At 40.9% G+C, this 15368-nt stretch overlaps 1 protein-coding gene across 1 annotated transcript in view; it reads left to right on the forward strand.

Moving 5' to 3' along the window:
* The window catches only part of SCLT1 (sodium channel and clathrin linker 1), a 511633-nt gene that overhangs the window by 190146 nt on the left and 306119 nt on the right, over positions 1-15368 (forward strand). Inside the window, exon 7 of the mRNA XM_086962162.1 lies at positions 6552-6617. Within this exon, the coding sequence (XP_086818288.1) occupies positions 6552-6617 (66 nt within the window). The remainder of the gene's footprint in view (positions 1-6551; positions 6618-15368) is intronic.

Raw genomic sequence — 15368 nt, forward strand, 5'->3', positions numbered from 1 at the left:
AATAACTATGGTTTAAAGGTTAGGAACCATTGGGATGCTAACTAGTGACAGTGCCCAACCACCCCACCCCTGACAAATAAGTGTATCCCTATCGGAAGAATTAATTATTCTAACCTAAATAGTGTTTGGATAAATCTTTTCTTGAACCCCTCACGGACCTGCCGTGACAATACCATGAAAGGAAGAATGGGGCCCCTACCTAACAGGATAAACCCTGGTAAGGAAACTATTTTTTAGAAAAACACAAGATCAGCACCGGGTTTTGTGCATGGTTAAAATCATCAACAAGACGTTAAACAATTGTATAATTCGTACAACTTGATAACCTGATATATGTTTTCACTTTCTTTTTTATTGCATTATTATTTTTTTGATTTTTCGTGAATTCATTACCTATTTTCTCTTTAAATATCAAATAAATAAACTTTCATACAATTGTTATGTTACACATACATAGGATACAAAAAAGTAAGCATGGTACAAATTTCCTCAGATTACAATACAGTAGTTCATGATTATATACAGAACCAAAATTCCATTCAACGCATTTCGACTAGGCCTTCCTCAGGAATTCTGTATATGTTTCATGATTGTAAACTAAAGGATGAAAACATTATAACAATTAATATGTCAGTTCTACAATTATTAACGTCTTACAGATTGATTTGGTTATAATTTCTAATTCATTTATATATACACTTTATGGTCTTGGGATACCCTACCCTACAGGTGGGCATTGGTTTGGCACTCCCACATACCGATACCACCCAACTCCTAATACATTGCTATACATTAATTACAGTGCCTCGTCAACTTAAAAACATTCTGTACATTACAACCTTTTATGCATACTCAACAATTATTATTTACAAAAACTCTTTATCTTTCTAATATATACAATCTTTTCTCAATGGCTATATCACATTTGTCCTTTGACATACATGGCTCCATAGAAATATCATATCAATAAATCTATCATACATGTTTTTTCCCAAATCCGTCATCTTTGGCGGAGAATTCTCTCTGCACCTTCGACATTAAAAGATGTCTTAAATTCGATCTCCATCATACCAACACTCCAGAAAACTGATCAGCTTTTGACCTCTTACGGACTTTCTCATCAAGGTACGGCAGTCATGAAAGCAACATTTGCAAGATGGATTTCTACCACCATGCACTTTTGCCAAACCAAAGCTGGCAAGACACTCTCAGCAAGGACAATGACGCACTCAACAAGGACAGCGTCTACCTCGGCTGCTCTATGTGCAGGCGTCCCGCTGGGGAAGATATGTCGTGGTGGAATGTGGAAGAACACCTACATGTTCACACAGCACTGCTGCCTAGAATCGGCGCAGAAGAGGGATACAGCTGTAGGACAGGCGGTTTTACATTATCTGTAGGTGATGTTAATATGTCTTTACTAATGTATATGATAGGTTGTATACTACATAATTGTCTTATAATATATGGACTATTTAGGCAAAGTTATACATACATGGATATATAGACATATGTTTTAGACTGTTACCCACTATCCTAAAGGCTACTTCTACTACTTATATATTTCCCTACAAAAACTGCTTGCTATACTGATTCAAGCACGTAAATCTATGAAAGATCAAATACTGCAGTTCTCCAGTATTGGTATCTTTCATAGATTTACATGTGGCCCACCCTCCTCCCCTTAGAGACTCCCCTCATAGCTAGGGATTATTTATTCCTACTTGTGCTCGAAAATCTGAGGCCTCTGTTTTGGATGCTGTCGCCTGATTGGTTATAGTTCAAGTTTGGTTCTTTTTAAAAAAAAAATAAGGACATGGATAGGCTATTAAAATGACTTTTCATTGCCATCATAGCCTATGATACTGATACCTTCTGCTTTATTTTGGTACCGTAATTTGACTATGAGGAATGATTCAAGTATGTGAATCAATGAAAGATACCAATACTGAAGAACTGCAGTTACTGGTAGGTAACTTATTTTCTTATGTCTTCTTTTATTGTGGCATCTGAACAAAACTTTTGACAGCTTTCATTAGAGCGGTCTTACGTGAGTACCTGTCTTTAAATCTTACTCATCACATATCCCGGTTAAAGTACATTAAAAACAACAATTTAGGCATTCAAGAATATTTGATAACCCTGAGTCTATGCATTGTATGACAAAAGGTGAATTATAAGCTCCGTTTTCAGCGTCTCTGCGAAGTGATGGCCACAAAATTGCAGCTATTCCCAATTATCGTTTTATTAAACTAAGAATGGCGTCCAACCTAATTTAATAATGTTCATTGTTAGACCTGGGGGTCTCTAGTTGGCAGAGGTAGGTACTTTTTGCCAAATAGGGAAACTTGCTTATAGTCAGGGTAGGGGTGTACACTTCTAAAATAACCCCTACTCACCCCCTTGGTAGCTTGGCACGAGCAGACAGGCTTATATCCGAGGCAGTGTGTAAAGCATTTGTGAACACATACAGTAATACAGTGAAAACACTAAAAATGAACACACACCAGTTTAGAAAAATAAGTAATCTTTACTAGACTTAACACAAGATCAATCGACAAAAATCCACAATACTGTAATTAAAAATAGACTGTAAAATGGTAGAGATAGCTTAGCTCAATTGGTAAATGCAACACTTTACTCTCAAAGTACCTTGGATGAGTCACGCAATACAAACAAAAGGGTCGCAGGGAAGTTGATGTGTCAGTTCCTTGCCTCGGGGTGGTGATGCGTCGGTTCCTTACTGCAGCACAGGGGAGGTGATGCATCGGTTCCTTACCAGAGAGGAGGTAATGCGTCACTTTCTTACTGTGATCCGGTGCAATGCGACAAGATGGCGCCTCGAAGCTATGTGATGATCTGGTACGATGCGAGAAAATGGCGTCTTGATGCGATGTGACAACGATGGATGTGATGCGTGCACGCCCAGCGGCCGTGCGGCGAACTCGGTAACTTCTGAGCCGCGACAGGCTCTGCAACACGCTTCTCTGGTGATGCGATGGTGACCTCTGCTGCGGCGACACGCTTCTCCGGTGATGCGACACACTTCATCGATGATGCAACGGCGACACGCTTCTTTGGCGATGCGACGCTTCTCCCCGTTGTATCGCACTTCCAGCTCCCAGCGACTCGCAGTCTCTTCAGAGGGCCCAAACAACAGTAGGCACCTCTCTGCAGGCAGAATTACACAGCAAGGAAATTCAGGGGAGCTGGTGGTGAAGTGTCGTATCCCTGAGACTTCAGGCAGGAGTCAAATCAAGCCCTTGGAGATTCTTCTTCGAGATTGCAAAAGTACACACAAAGTTCCTTTTCTCCTTTCCTTGGTAAATAAAGTGACCACTGCAGGCTAAGCCAAACAGCACAGCACAGGGGCAGTCTCCTCCTTACAGCTTCCTTGTTTCTTCTCCTTGGCAAAGGGTTGTCTTGATTCCCAGAAGTGATCTAAAGTTCTGGGTCCCCCCTTTTATACACCAATATACTCTGTCTCTGAAGGCAGAGAGTGTCTGTACCTGGTCCAAATCAGTTCTGTGCAGTCCTGGAGCACTTTGTTTACAGGACTCCTTCTTTTCTTTGACAGTGTGGGCCAGGGTCATCAGACACACGACAGGAGGTGGAGCCAGAAATGTGGAAGGCAGGCACAGCCCTATTCATGACCAGGTGCTGCTACTCCCACCACTCTACATGCAGATAGGTCTATTCAGCCCTGTGCTGACTCACCCGGTTTCCTGGAGCCCCCCAGCCTCTATCAATCACAAACCAGACAAGGAATGCACAACCTAACAGAGGCAGGCTTGAATGGTTAGGCAAGAAAATACCTACTTTCTAAAAATTGTATTTTCAAACACAGAATGTTAAAACTAACTGCATTAAAAGATGTATTTTATCATTGTTAGTTCAGGCATACTAAACTCGAATTTCTACCTAGTTCCCTGAATCAGTTAGGATTATAAGATGTTATAATCAAACTGCCCATTCTGGTCTATGGAAACAGGTAGCCTTGCAATAGTGAAAAAGTAAATTGGCTGTAATACACTATCGGGACATGCTACACACATCAGGGCATGTCCTACCTTTTACACACAATGCACCCTGCCCTTGGGCATACCTTAGGGGTGACTAATTTGTAGAAAAGGGAAAGTTTAGGGACTGGAAAGTGGGTGCACTTGCCAAGTGGACGTGGCAGCCCCAGGCTGCACACCGGCTCTGCAATGGCAGGCCTGAGTCACATTTTACAAGCTTCTTCTGTGGGTGGCGCAACCAGTGCTGCAAGCCCACCAGCAGCATTTGATTTACAGGCCCTGGGCACACATGGTGCACTGTACTAGGGTCTGACAAGTAAAAAAGAAAAAAGAACCAATCATGGAGTCACTAATATAATACAATACTTTACAATAGGGAGCACTTGCACTTTGGCACTCAATAGCAGTGGCAAAGTGCCCAAAGTATCCAGACCAGCAAAACACATAGCAAAAATACAGGAGGCAACAGCAAAAAATGGAAGGGAGACCCACACCAATGGTACCAGGTCTAACAGTCATGAATGTTCACGTAATTTTGCATTGATGCAGTTCCGTCTTAACATAGTTAATCTACTGGTGATGTTCCTCAAACAGTTAGACAGTATTGAGAACCTACCTATGTGTCCCTGTGACGTGTGCTCTCTACCTAGCACCTTGCAATTTCTATTTTTTGGGTGATTTTATTCCGGACCTTTTTTATTTTAAAAGACTTCCTAGGAACTTAAGTTTGAACTAGTTTCTACCTCCTCTTATCTTTCTTAAAAAAGTTACATCATTTGCTTGACTACTGCCAGTTATATCTAGCAAGCGATGAAGATCAGAAGGTTATTCGCAGCTAAGTGAAATTTATTAACAACCTGTAAATTCATTAAGACTTCATATGAGGTTGTACGAATTTGGATCGATGTATTGCTTGTTATGAGATGTTATGCTTCTCTTCGTATGATATTTTGTCTTCTTCACCGGTCTTTTAAATGTTTGTATTTATTGTTGGGTCTGATGATGTATTTTATTGTTTTTAGTGTGAACGGCATACAGTTAATTTGAATTTGAATGTTATTGAAACCTTCTACTCTGTGTTAATGTAGGACTGCCATTTGGGCTTTCTTCAAAGTTTTTTATTTGATATTAAATTCAAAGTCATTTTGGATATTTGGATCATAATTTAAAATGTTATGTTTTTTTATAAACTTTGCGTTTGTAGAACTACTCTAAATGCCAGATGTTAGGCACCCACTCTTTTGTACAAGGGCACTATTAGTTGGAGCCTGGTAGCAGCACTGTCAGATTTCTTTTTTTGAAAGGTTTCAACTGTGAATATACTTTTTTCATAATTGTTTTCTGTTTTTAATTTCTGTTCATGGATATTTGTAATCACATTACCAACTGAGCTATTATGTCATGCTGCTTATCTACTGTATAAAATATAGCATCTGCCACGTAAATTGAGTTGTCGCCAGGGCCGAACTGGGAAACAAAACCGGCCCTGGCAAAGTGCTCAGCAGCCCCCCGGTGGGGGGAGTTGTGGGTGCCGCCGAGCTTTTTGTCAAGGCCGGTTTTCTTCCGATTTTGTTACAGGGCTGATTTTGCAGCTATGCTGCAAAAATGGCCCTGTAACAAAAACGGTCCCCAGGGGCCTCAAACCGGCCCCCACCCGTACGGCGCACTGGGGGATTGCCCGGTGCCCGCTACGTCCAGTCCGGCCCTGGTTGTCGCTTGTGCTGTGTGCTACCCGTTGTTGCTAAGCAAGATCTTTGTGAGCCTGTTTGCTTTTTTGCCCAGTGTTTGTTTTAGCTATCTGTTCCCAGGAAAGGAAGAACGTGGTGGAGTTGCAGAAATATTTTGAAATGATAAAAGTGACACTTGGTTAAATTAATTTATTATTCATCTCCTTACTTGTCTAGCTTTGACAACAATAAGAACACGAATTTGCTTGAACGTGTGTTGGTTTTTATAGTTTTGCATGATTTTTCAAGTTCACATTTTACCTTATAAAGCATTGCACTCTAGTAATAAATGAACCAATTTGTGCTTATTTATATTCTGGTTCTTAATACATTGTTTTGTTAAGTTAAATTATGTGAATTGCCATAACATCAATGGAGTTTGCTGCATTTATGTAAAAATGTAATTTACTTCAGTTACCAGTCTGCCAGTGCATTGGTTTTTCATGCTTTAAAAATTGTAAATTGTAAAACTCGTATCTGTCATTTTCCTTCACGAGGTGGCCGGTTAAGTGTTGGTTTAATTTTTAATTTCTATATAAAATAGTTGAATGATAGATCATTTTATGTTTATGCGAAGTATGTTGCCTTGCTATTCCTAGGGAGGACTCTGCCATAAGAACAATTTTTTATAATTTTGCAATGTTGGGATGATAGTTGAATAACCTTTATTTAGGTTTAGGTTTTACCACTTGTGATCACAAAATGTTTCTTCAACCTGATTACCTGATTGTGTTTGTCAAACTGTGTGTTTGCCAAAGTAATTACTTTGTGATAGTAATTTCATGGCTTTAATGTCCCATTTCAGGAGCAGTTGACTAGTTTTCAACAACTAACTCGTCAACTTCAGGAAGCAAACGAGAGAGTGGAGATGGTAAGCAAAGGAATTGACATGTTTAGCTACTAGTTAATGCTTTGTGAATTACTTAATTAGAAAACTATTAGCTTGCATGCATTAAGCTTAAGTGTTCCCGTACAAAGCAGTGACCAACCTTTTACTTCTTTGTATAGTTTTCTCACAGTAGTTTGCGGTCATGAATACTCCATTGAACTCGTATAAATTGAACTGTCCCACCTAGAAGCAATATTGCAGAGTACTTTCCCAAGAGCTAATCTCTTTTCAAAATTAGTATTTGTTTGTCCATCTGATATCCACATTAACAGAATTTTATACATCTTTGTTTTACGTAAAGGACCATTCCAATTACAAAAGACAATGATAAGAAATTAGACTGTCAAAATACCTTCTCTGTAATCTTCTTAAAGTTAAAAAGGAAGGAAATTGAGGGCAGTGAAACTTGATCAGCAGCAAATTAACAAAGTTGAAGAAAGGACATTACCCATTTAAACACCCTGAACTCCAGTGAGCCACATTGCCATTTACATATAGCTACCTCGGTTTATCACCACTGAACTCAACCTGTTTTCAAGGTTCCCATACATATCTAACTGAACATATTTATTCTTTAATGTTTTTTAATAAGCCTTTAGCGTTTGTGATTTTGCACACCTGAGGGTGGAGAAGGTCGAAAAGGATCTTGAAATGCTTGTGTGACTTCTCCCCCAGATTTATACAACTTGAAGGATTGCCAGTTTTAAAAGAATAATTCTAAAAAAAAACCTCACCAATTTAAAGCATATCAAACTTCGAGGGAGAGAGAAAGATACTTGAAAGTATCAGATTGCTGAGTTGGAATTTGTTGTGGGTCCTATAGTCAAGGAAATGTGTATGCTCTACCTTTAGAACCTAACTCCGTTCAGAATGTAACTAACCCCAGTCCCTATCCAAAGGTTGGACTGAGAACAGGTTTGCAATGAAAAACTGCATTGTTCTTGAAAAATCCCAGTCGAGAGGTTGTATGCAATTTAGAATGGCAAATACATTGATGACCTGTTCAATGGCTAGAAAATCACCCGACACTGAAGTCTTTTTTTAACATTAAGGCATCCTTTAATGTCAAAAGTTTCAATGTCACCCCTGACACTGAAGTCTTTTTTTTAACATTAAGGCATCCTTTAATGTCAAAAGTTTCAATGTCAAATTCTTCTTCAACTATAAAAGACGTTCCACCATCAAAGTTCTCACTGCAGTGTCTACAGTGTCAGAAAGAAAGTGCCAGTCTCTGCCTCAGGTAAATTTACCAGGTACCGAAGTGTTTGTGAGGCAGTTTTCTTTTCCCTGGCTCTGTTACAACAGCAATAGCGTGCAGTGTAAGGAATTTCAAACCACAAACGAAGATAGTCATTTATTGTATTCCAAACCAAAGGGCTAGGTATTCATGCCAAGTTAATTGTCTCGCGTCATCGTCCTTAGCACCAGGAAGGCAAGAGGTTAGACTCCAAGGATCTAAAAATGTGTGGAATTTCAGCATTACTAGTGCAGGGACCAGTTCCACTGTCCTCCTTGATCAGTAAGATAAGTCTCTTTGAGAGACCATGTAGAGGCTTTCAGAAGCCCTCTTCAAAGAAATGCACCATGAAGTGCTTAATGATGTCCACTTGGTATTGGACTGGATTATCATTGTGATGGCACATTAATCTGCTAAAATTGCCATTGACTATTGCCTTGAGCGTGCCATGAGCTCATCTTTCTGAATATGGCTGCTGGGCTCTAAGCTGGATTTCCAGCAAATGGTACCATGTGGCTCCTTCCTATTGGCTCACACTGACCCCAAGATGCACTGGATGAAGGTGAAGCTGTAGACTCTAAAAGGAGCTGTCATAACAAAAAAGGCAACATTTTGTAATCTGGTTTCTTCACTGTCCCTTGCAGTCACAGGAAATACTTAGCAGTAACATAGGTGAGATTGTAGCTCACTAACTAGGGTACTAGGTACATTACCTGTGATAAAACGCTGGCCCTCCCAGAGTCGTCTGGTCGGGTGTCAGTACTTCACTCATGGGAGGAAACGTGAAGGCTGAAAAAAACTTCAATAATATCTGAAAATGCTCTATATATAATCCTCTCATAGTATCTGTTTGTAGAATAGCCAACACAAGCAGAATTGGTTTTCAACAACAGAAGGCTTGCTACTGACGTTTAGCAAACAATACTCTTTTGTGTGGAAGAAAATCGATGGTACTCACTTTGCATTGATTTTTAAAGGTCTTGTTACTAATCCATTCAGACTCCTCTTTCTGAATTTAATGATTTCAATACACATCAAACCTTTATTAAATTAGTGTATATAACAGAAATACTAAGCAAGTATAGATATTATAAAAATACCTGTGTGCCCCTCAATTCCAACCCATCATACATGAAACACAGACTCACTCTCTCTCTCGCTTTCTCATTCTTATGGGGATTTCTAATATCAAGTACAAGGATATCAAAGTACGAGTAAGTTAAACAAATATGTTGCATTTTTTACTTTTAAAACATGATACTAGATACTCTTTCACTATTCCGTCATTCATTTTTCACAAATCCTTATAATTTGGATGATTTCCATGAATGTTAATCCATTAAGGAGACACCCTTTGTAATGTAAAGTGGTAGATAGAAAAGTAAGAAGAGAAAGAAGGAATCCAGCTCAGACATGTATGGTCCGATTTATGTTTGTACCATTCCTACATAGCAGAATTGACATGATGACATATTGTGGGATGTGCTTCCCTGATAATCTTACACCAAAAGGCCGCATAAAATAACCCACAGACATAGGAAAAACCACTCATGTAACCATTAAAAAATCCATAAAACAAATTTAAATGGGCAACCAGAATTTCATTAAACCACCAGCTTCTAATTATAAACATCAGGGTGTGTGTGTCTGTCTCCTTTCCAAAAGTCTCTAATGCTCTGCTTTACATCATCTCTAAAAGGCGTTGACAAAGCCAATAGTTCCCACATAGGCGAAGGCCTAATGGCATTGTCAGAGGTTGTTGTTCATGGATTTTCTTCTTTGAACGAGTGATGGGACTCATTTTACACTCTATACAGCACAGACATTCTTGCACATCTGCTACATATACAGTGTTGTGTACAGGACTCCTAATTTTTTAGAGTGGGGGGTAGAAAATAGATGGTTTTCGTTGCATTGTTGTGACAAGCTCTCCAATCAGTAAAAATGTGTGTTAACTAAAACCAGGTTTTGATAGCATTGCTTTACTTATGGCTTTATACTGGTGATTTTTTAGGAGACCGGGGCTTCTTAGAGCTACTATCGAGACTGCCCTGAAGCTTTGATTTTGTATGCATATCACACTGCAGTATTCTGCCGTGGCTCTTGAATATTGTCTTGACCTTTGCTGGATGTGATATTAAACGTGGTGGCAACTCATTCATATTTTTATTGTACCTTAGAGGTCCCTCCTATTTACCCTAGTTTTTGTACTGCTGACTCCATCCCATATTTAGGACAGTGTTTGACCAGGGACCAATTAACAGAATGTTTCTTTCATTTTAATATCATGTTTACAACTTCATTTACGTCTTGCCTAGATCAGTTACCCCTTAAGGATACTCGTAGCAAGACATGTGGGACAATGTTTCCCACAGTTTCTTTCCTGTTAGAAGCAAGTGTGCAAATTTTCATCTCAAGTTTGAGATAAACATATGTAATGGATTTATAGTTGTAGTTGTACATTTCAAGTTTAGATTATTTTAGTTGAGAGCTCTCATGAAGTGTCTATCTTACTGCGATCCCATATTCATAACGAATCATCAATATATGCCGGCCAAGCTGCCATATGCTTTGCATATTTCTCTAACTGTTTAGTACACACAACCTCTTTTAATCCCACTAGTCCATGGGAATGCCAGCGTAATTTAAGACAAGGCTTGTCTTCATCGCAATACCACGCTGCTGGTATTATATAACTTATTGAAACAGAAATATGTTAGTGTTAGGCTAAACCACAGCATTGTGAGAATAGTGTCAGTGTGATACATTAATAGGACTCAATTAGGCCTTGTGTCACTAGGCACAATCTAAAGAATCCAGTATGGATTGATTGGTGTTTTTAAACTTAAGAAAGGCCTTTTGTATGAGAGGGACCAGGTGGCCTAAGTCCACGTTGTAAAGTTTTGCAATATTCCAGATCATATTTCCTGTACCAGGAATTAATTTTCACCCAAAATATGACTTTATTTTTGAGATATGTTGATATTTTTACATACTTGAAATGGAAATGGAAGTATAGGCTTGAAGGTACTCACTGTACCAAAGTGCTATTATTCAACCATTAAAAGTATTGCTTCCCTGCTAAAAAGTGCTTCTTCTATCTGGCACTACCTACTCATTTAATTATTGTAAGCACTCTATTTGCTAATATAGTTGACATCATTTTATCCAATACATTCAGAAGGCAGATAGGTCTGCAAAATGCACATTCACGTATGGGTCTCCCATCTTTGGGTAGCTTAATTATAACAGCTTGATGTGGATCAGGTGTCAGGACACCCTTGATTCTCATCCTTGTTGAGTAGTTCTGGAATTCGTGGAGCTGACAGTCTGGAAAATCTCTTGTAAATATCAGCTAGTAGCCCATTAGGACTGAGTGTCGTCCTCGTTATCATTTGTTTAACGGCCTCCTCTACCTCTTCCAGGGATATCTTCTCTTCAAAGGTCAGCCTATCATTTCTTAGCTGAGTTGGGAGATCAAATTCCTCTAGGAACTTATATATTACCTCTTCTCATTCCAGGCTTTTGTCCTGATAAAAGGTCCTGTTATATCAGGCTACTTCTTTGAACATCACTGCATCTGTCTCTTTCAATTTTCCACTCTCATTGTTTATTTTACTTATCCATCTTGATGTCATCACTCATCTACCAAACTATGTTGTCTACCAGCATTGCTCCCACTTTCTAGAGACTTTGTTCTCTGGCCAGGTACTCCTGTTGTGCCCCATTTTCCCCTCATTCTAGTATGCGAGCATCTGTGTCTCACACTATCTCAGCAGCTAAGGTGTATTATTTCTCACAAGATCTTCTTCCATTTACAGGAGTTGAATTCCATATGATATAGTTTCTCCAACCTACTTTTTTCTTTCTGGCTTCAACATTTTGGGGCCTTTCCCTCAGCACTGCTTTGTAAGCCTCCCATAGACTTTTTTGAGACTCTACTAAACTTTAATTTCCCTATAAATACAGTATCAGCCCTCAATTTAGCTACTACCTGTGAGTCTGTCTGCTGGCAGGTATTAAGTCTCCAGTTTGTTCCTAGGTGTTAGACCTAACATCCCTGGCATGGTATTACCCCAGACTTTTTCTCTCTCCTATTTTTACTGAATTTGGTTTTGTTGGCATCAGGACACTGTGCACTTTACCCCTGCTAACAAGTGCTTGTTCTGTTCCTCTTAAACATGGTGAAATTGTCATAGCCCAATTGGCACATTTAATTTACTTATAAGTCCCTATGTTTTTTGAATATCTGTACCCAGGGCCTGTGAATTAAATGCTACCTGTGGGCTACAGCACTCATTGTGCCACCGGCTAAACTAGTCCTGGAAAACATGTCTCGGGCCTGCCAATGCAGTCTGTAGTGCAGTTTTAAACTGCCATTTCAATGTGCCAAAATTGACCTTCTAACAGGCCTAAACCTTCCTTTTTAATACTTGTATGTCACCCCTAAAGAAGGCCCAAAAGGCTCGTAGAGATGAGTACATGGTATCTAAAAGATGTGACATGTGTATTTAAGTTTCACATGTCCTAATTTATCAAAAACTCCTAAAGTCGTTTATCACTGTAGCAAGGCTATTTCTACCTTAGACTAATCCTGGTTCCCCTTATTACACTTACTAAGTGATAACTCCAGTTTTGAAACCGACAGAGAAATTATTCTTCCACTCATTTGACTTCTAATGTAAAATCCTGTTAGAGGTTAAAGTTCGATTTTAAATTACTATTCTGAAAATTCACCTTTTAGGAAGTTGGCATTTTTCTGCCTAAACCAAATGTGCCTTTTGCCATTATCCAAGGTCACCTGACTGCTGTGAATGATTTCCCTGTGTTATGTTGTTTGTTTCTTCCCGATTCAGAAAAGGGGGTGGTGATGAACAGAGTGTTTGAATTAAGCAGACCACTCTTACCCAGTCCAAAGATCAGGGCTTGATCCATCACCGTTATTTATCTCACTGCACCATCCCAGCTTAGAACCTGGCTATATGCAAATCAGTCTGTCCCTGGCCCAGTGCATCATGGGAACAGGGCAGACTAAACTACCAAGCCAATTCTTCACCAGAAAGGAAACAAGCTACCGGGGACCGGTTTCTGGCATTTCAGCCGTCTTCGGCCCGGCTTGCTTGAATCCTGATGGTGCAGTGAGAAAGGGACTCATGTCTGAGTATACCCTGCCACACCTATAGTGGCCAAAAACGATTCAGAAAAGGGGGTGGTGATGAACAGAGTGTCTGAATTAAGCAGACCACTCTTACCCAGTCCAAAGATCAGGGCTTGATCCATCACCGTTATTTATCTCACTGCACCATCCCAGCTTAGAACCTGGCTATATGCAAATCAGTCTGTCCCTGGCCCAGTGCATCATGGGAACAGGGCAGACTAAACTACCAAGCCAATTCTTCACCAGAAAGGAAACAAGCTACCGGGGACCGGTTTCTGGCATTTCAGCCGTCTTCGGCCCGGCTTGCTTGAATCCTGATGGTGCAGTGAGAAAGGGACTCATGTCTGAGTATACCCTGCCACACCTATAGTGGCCAAAAACGATTCAGAAAAGGGGGTGGTGATGAACAGAGTGTCTGAATTAAGCAGACCACTCTTACCCAGTCCAAAGATCAGGGCTTGATCCATCACCGTTATTTATCTCACTGCACCATCCCAGCTTAGAACCTGGCTATATGCAAATCAGTCTGTCCCTGGCCCAGTGCATCATGGGAACAGGGCAGACTAAACTACCAAGCCAATTCTTCACCAGAAAGGAAACAAGCTACCGGGGACCGGTTTCTGGCATTTCAGCCGTCTTCGGCCCGGCTTGCTTGAATCCTGATGGTGCAGTGAGAAAGGGACTCATGTCTGAGTATACCCTGCCACACCTATAGTGGCCAAAAACGATTCAGCAAAGGGGGTGGTGATGAACAGAGTGTCTGAATTAAGCAGACCACTCTTACCCAGTCCAAAGATCAGGGCTTGATCCATCACCGTTATTTATCTCACTGCACCATCCCAGCTTAGAACCTGGCTATATGCAAATCAGTCTGTCCCTGGCCCAGTGCATCATGGGAACAGGGCAGACTAAACTACCAAGCCAATTCTTCACCAGAAAGGAAACAAGCTACCGGGGACCGGTTTCTGGCATTTCAGCCGTCTTCGGCCCGGCTTGCTTGAATCCTGATGGTGCAGTGAGAAAGGGACTCATGTCTGAGTATACCCTGCCACACCTATAGTGGCCAAAAACGATTCAGAAAAGGGGGTGGTGATGAACAGAGTGTCTGAATTAAGCAGACCACTCTTACCCAGTCCAAAGATCAGGGCTTGATCCATCACCGTTATTTATCTCACTGCACTATCCCAGCTTAGAACCTGGCTATATGCAAATCAGTCTGTCCCTGGCCCAGTGCATCATGGGAACAGGGCAGACTAAACTACCAAGCCAAATCTTCACCAGAAAGGAAACAAGCTACCGGGGACCGGTTTCTGGCATTTCAGCTGTCTTCGGCCCGGCTTGCTTGAATCCTGATGGTGCAGTGAGAAAGGGACTCATGTCTGAGTATACCCTGCCACACCTATAGTGGCCAAAAACGATTCAGAAAAGGGGGTGGTGATGAACAGAGTGTCTGAATTAAGCAGACCACTCTTACCCAGTCCAAAGATCAGGGCTTGATCCATCACCGTTATTTATCTCACTGCACTATCCCAGCTTAGAACCTGGCTATATGCAAATCAGTCTGTCCCTGGCCCAGTGCATCATGGGAACAGGGCAGACTAAACTACCAAGCCAAATCTTCACCAGAAAGGAAACAAGCTACCGGGGACCGGTTTCTGGCATTTCAGCTGTCTTCGGCCCGGCTTGCTTGAATCCTGATGGTGCAGTGAGAAAGGGACTCATGTCTGAGTATACCCTGCCACACCTATAGTGGCCAAAAACGATTCAGAAAAGGGGGTGGTGATGAACAGAGTGTCTGAATTAAGCAGACCACTCTTACCCAGTCCAAAGATCAGGGCTTGATCCATCACCGTTATTTATCTCACTGCACCATCCCAGCTTAGAACCTGGCTATATGCAAATCAGTCTGTCCCTGGCCCAGTGCATCATGGGAACAGGGCAGACTAAACTACCAAGCCAATTCTTCACCAGAAAGGAAACAAGCTACCGGGGACCGGTTTCTGGCATTTCAGCTATCTTCGGCCCGGCTTGCTTGAATCCTGATGGTGCAGTGAGAAAGGGACTCATGTCTGAGTATACCCTGCCACACCTATAGTGGCCAAAAACGATTCAGAAAAGGGGGTGGTGATGAACAGAGTGTCTGAATTAAGCAGACCACTCTTACCCAGTCCAAAGATCAGGGCTTGATCCATCACCGTTATTTATCTCACTGCACCATCCCAGCTTAGAACCTGGCTATATGCAAATCAGTCTGTCCCTGGCCCAGTGCATCATGGGAACAGGGCAGACTAAACTACCAAGCCAATTCTTCACCCGAAAGGAAACAAGCTACCGGGGA

Source organism: Lissotriton vulgaris, chromosome 3_1 (assembly GCF_964263255.1).
Source record: "Lissotriton vulgaris chromosome 3_1, aLisVul1.2, whole genome shotgun sequence".
Lineage (NCBI taxonomy): Eukaryota > Metazoa > Chordata > Amphibia > Caudata > Salamandridae > Lissotriton > Lissotriton vulgaris.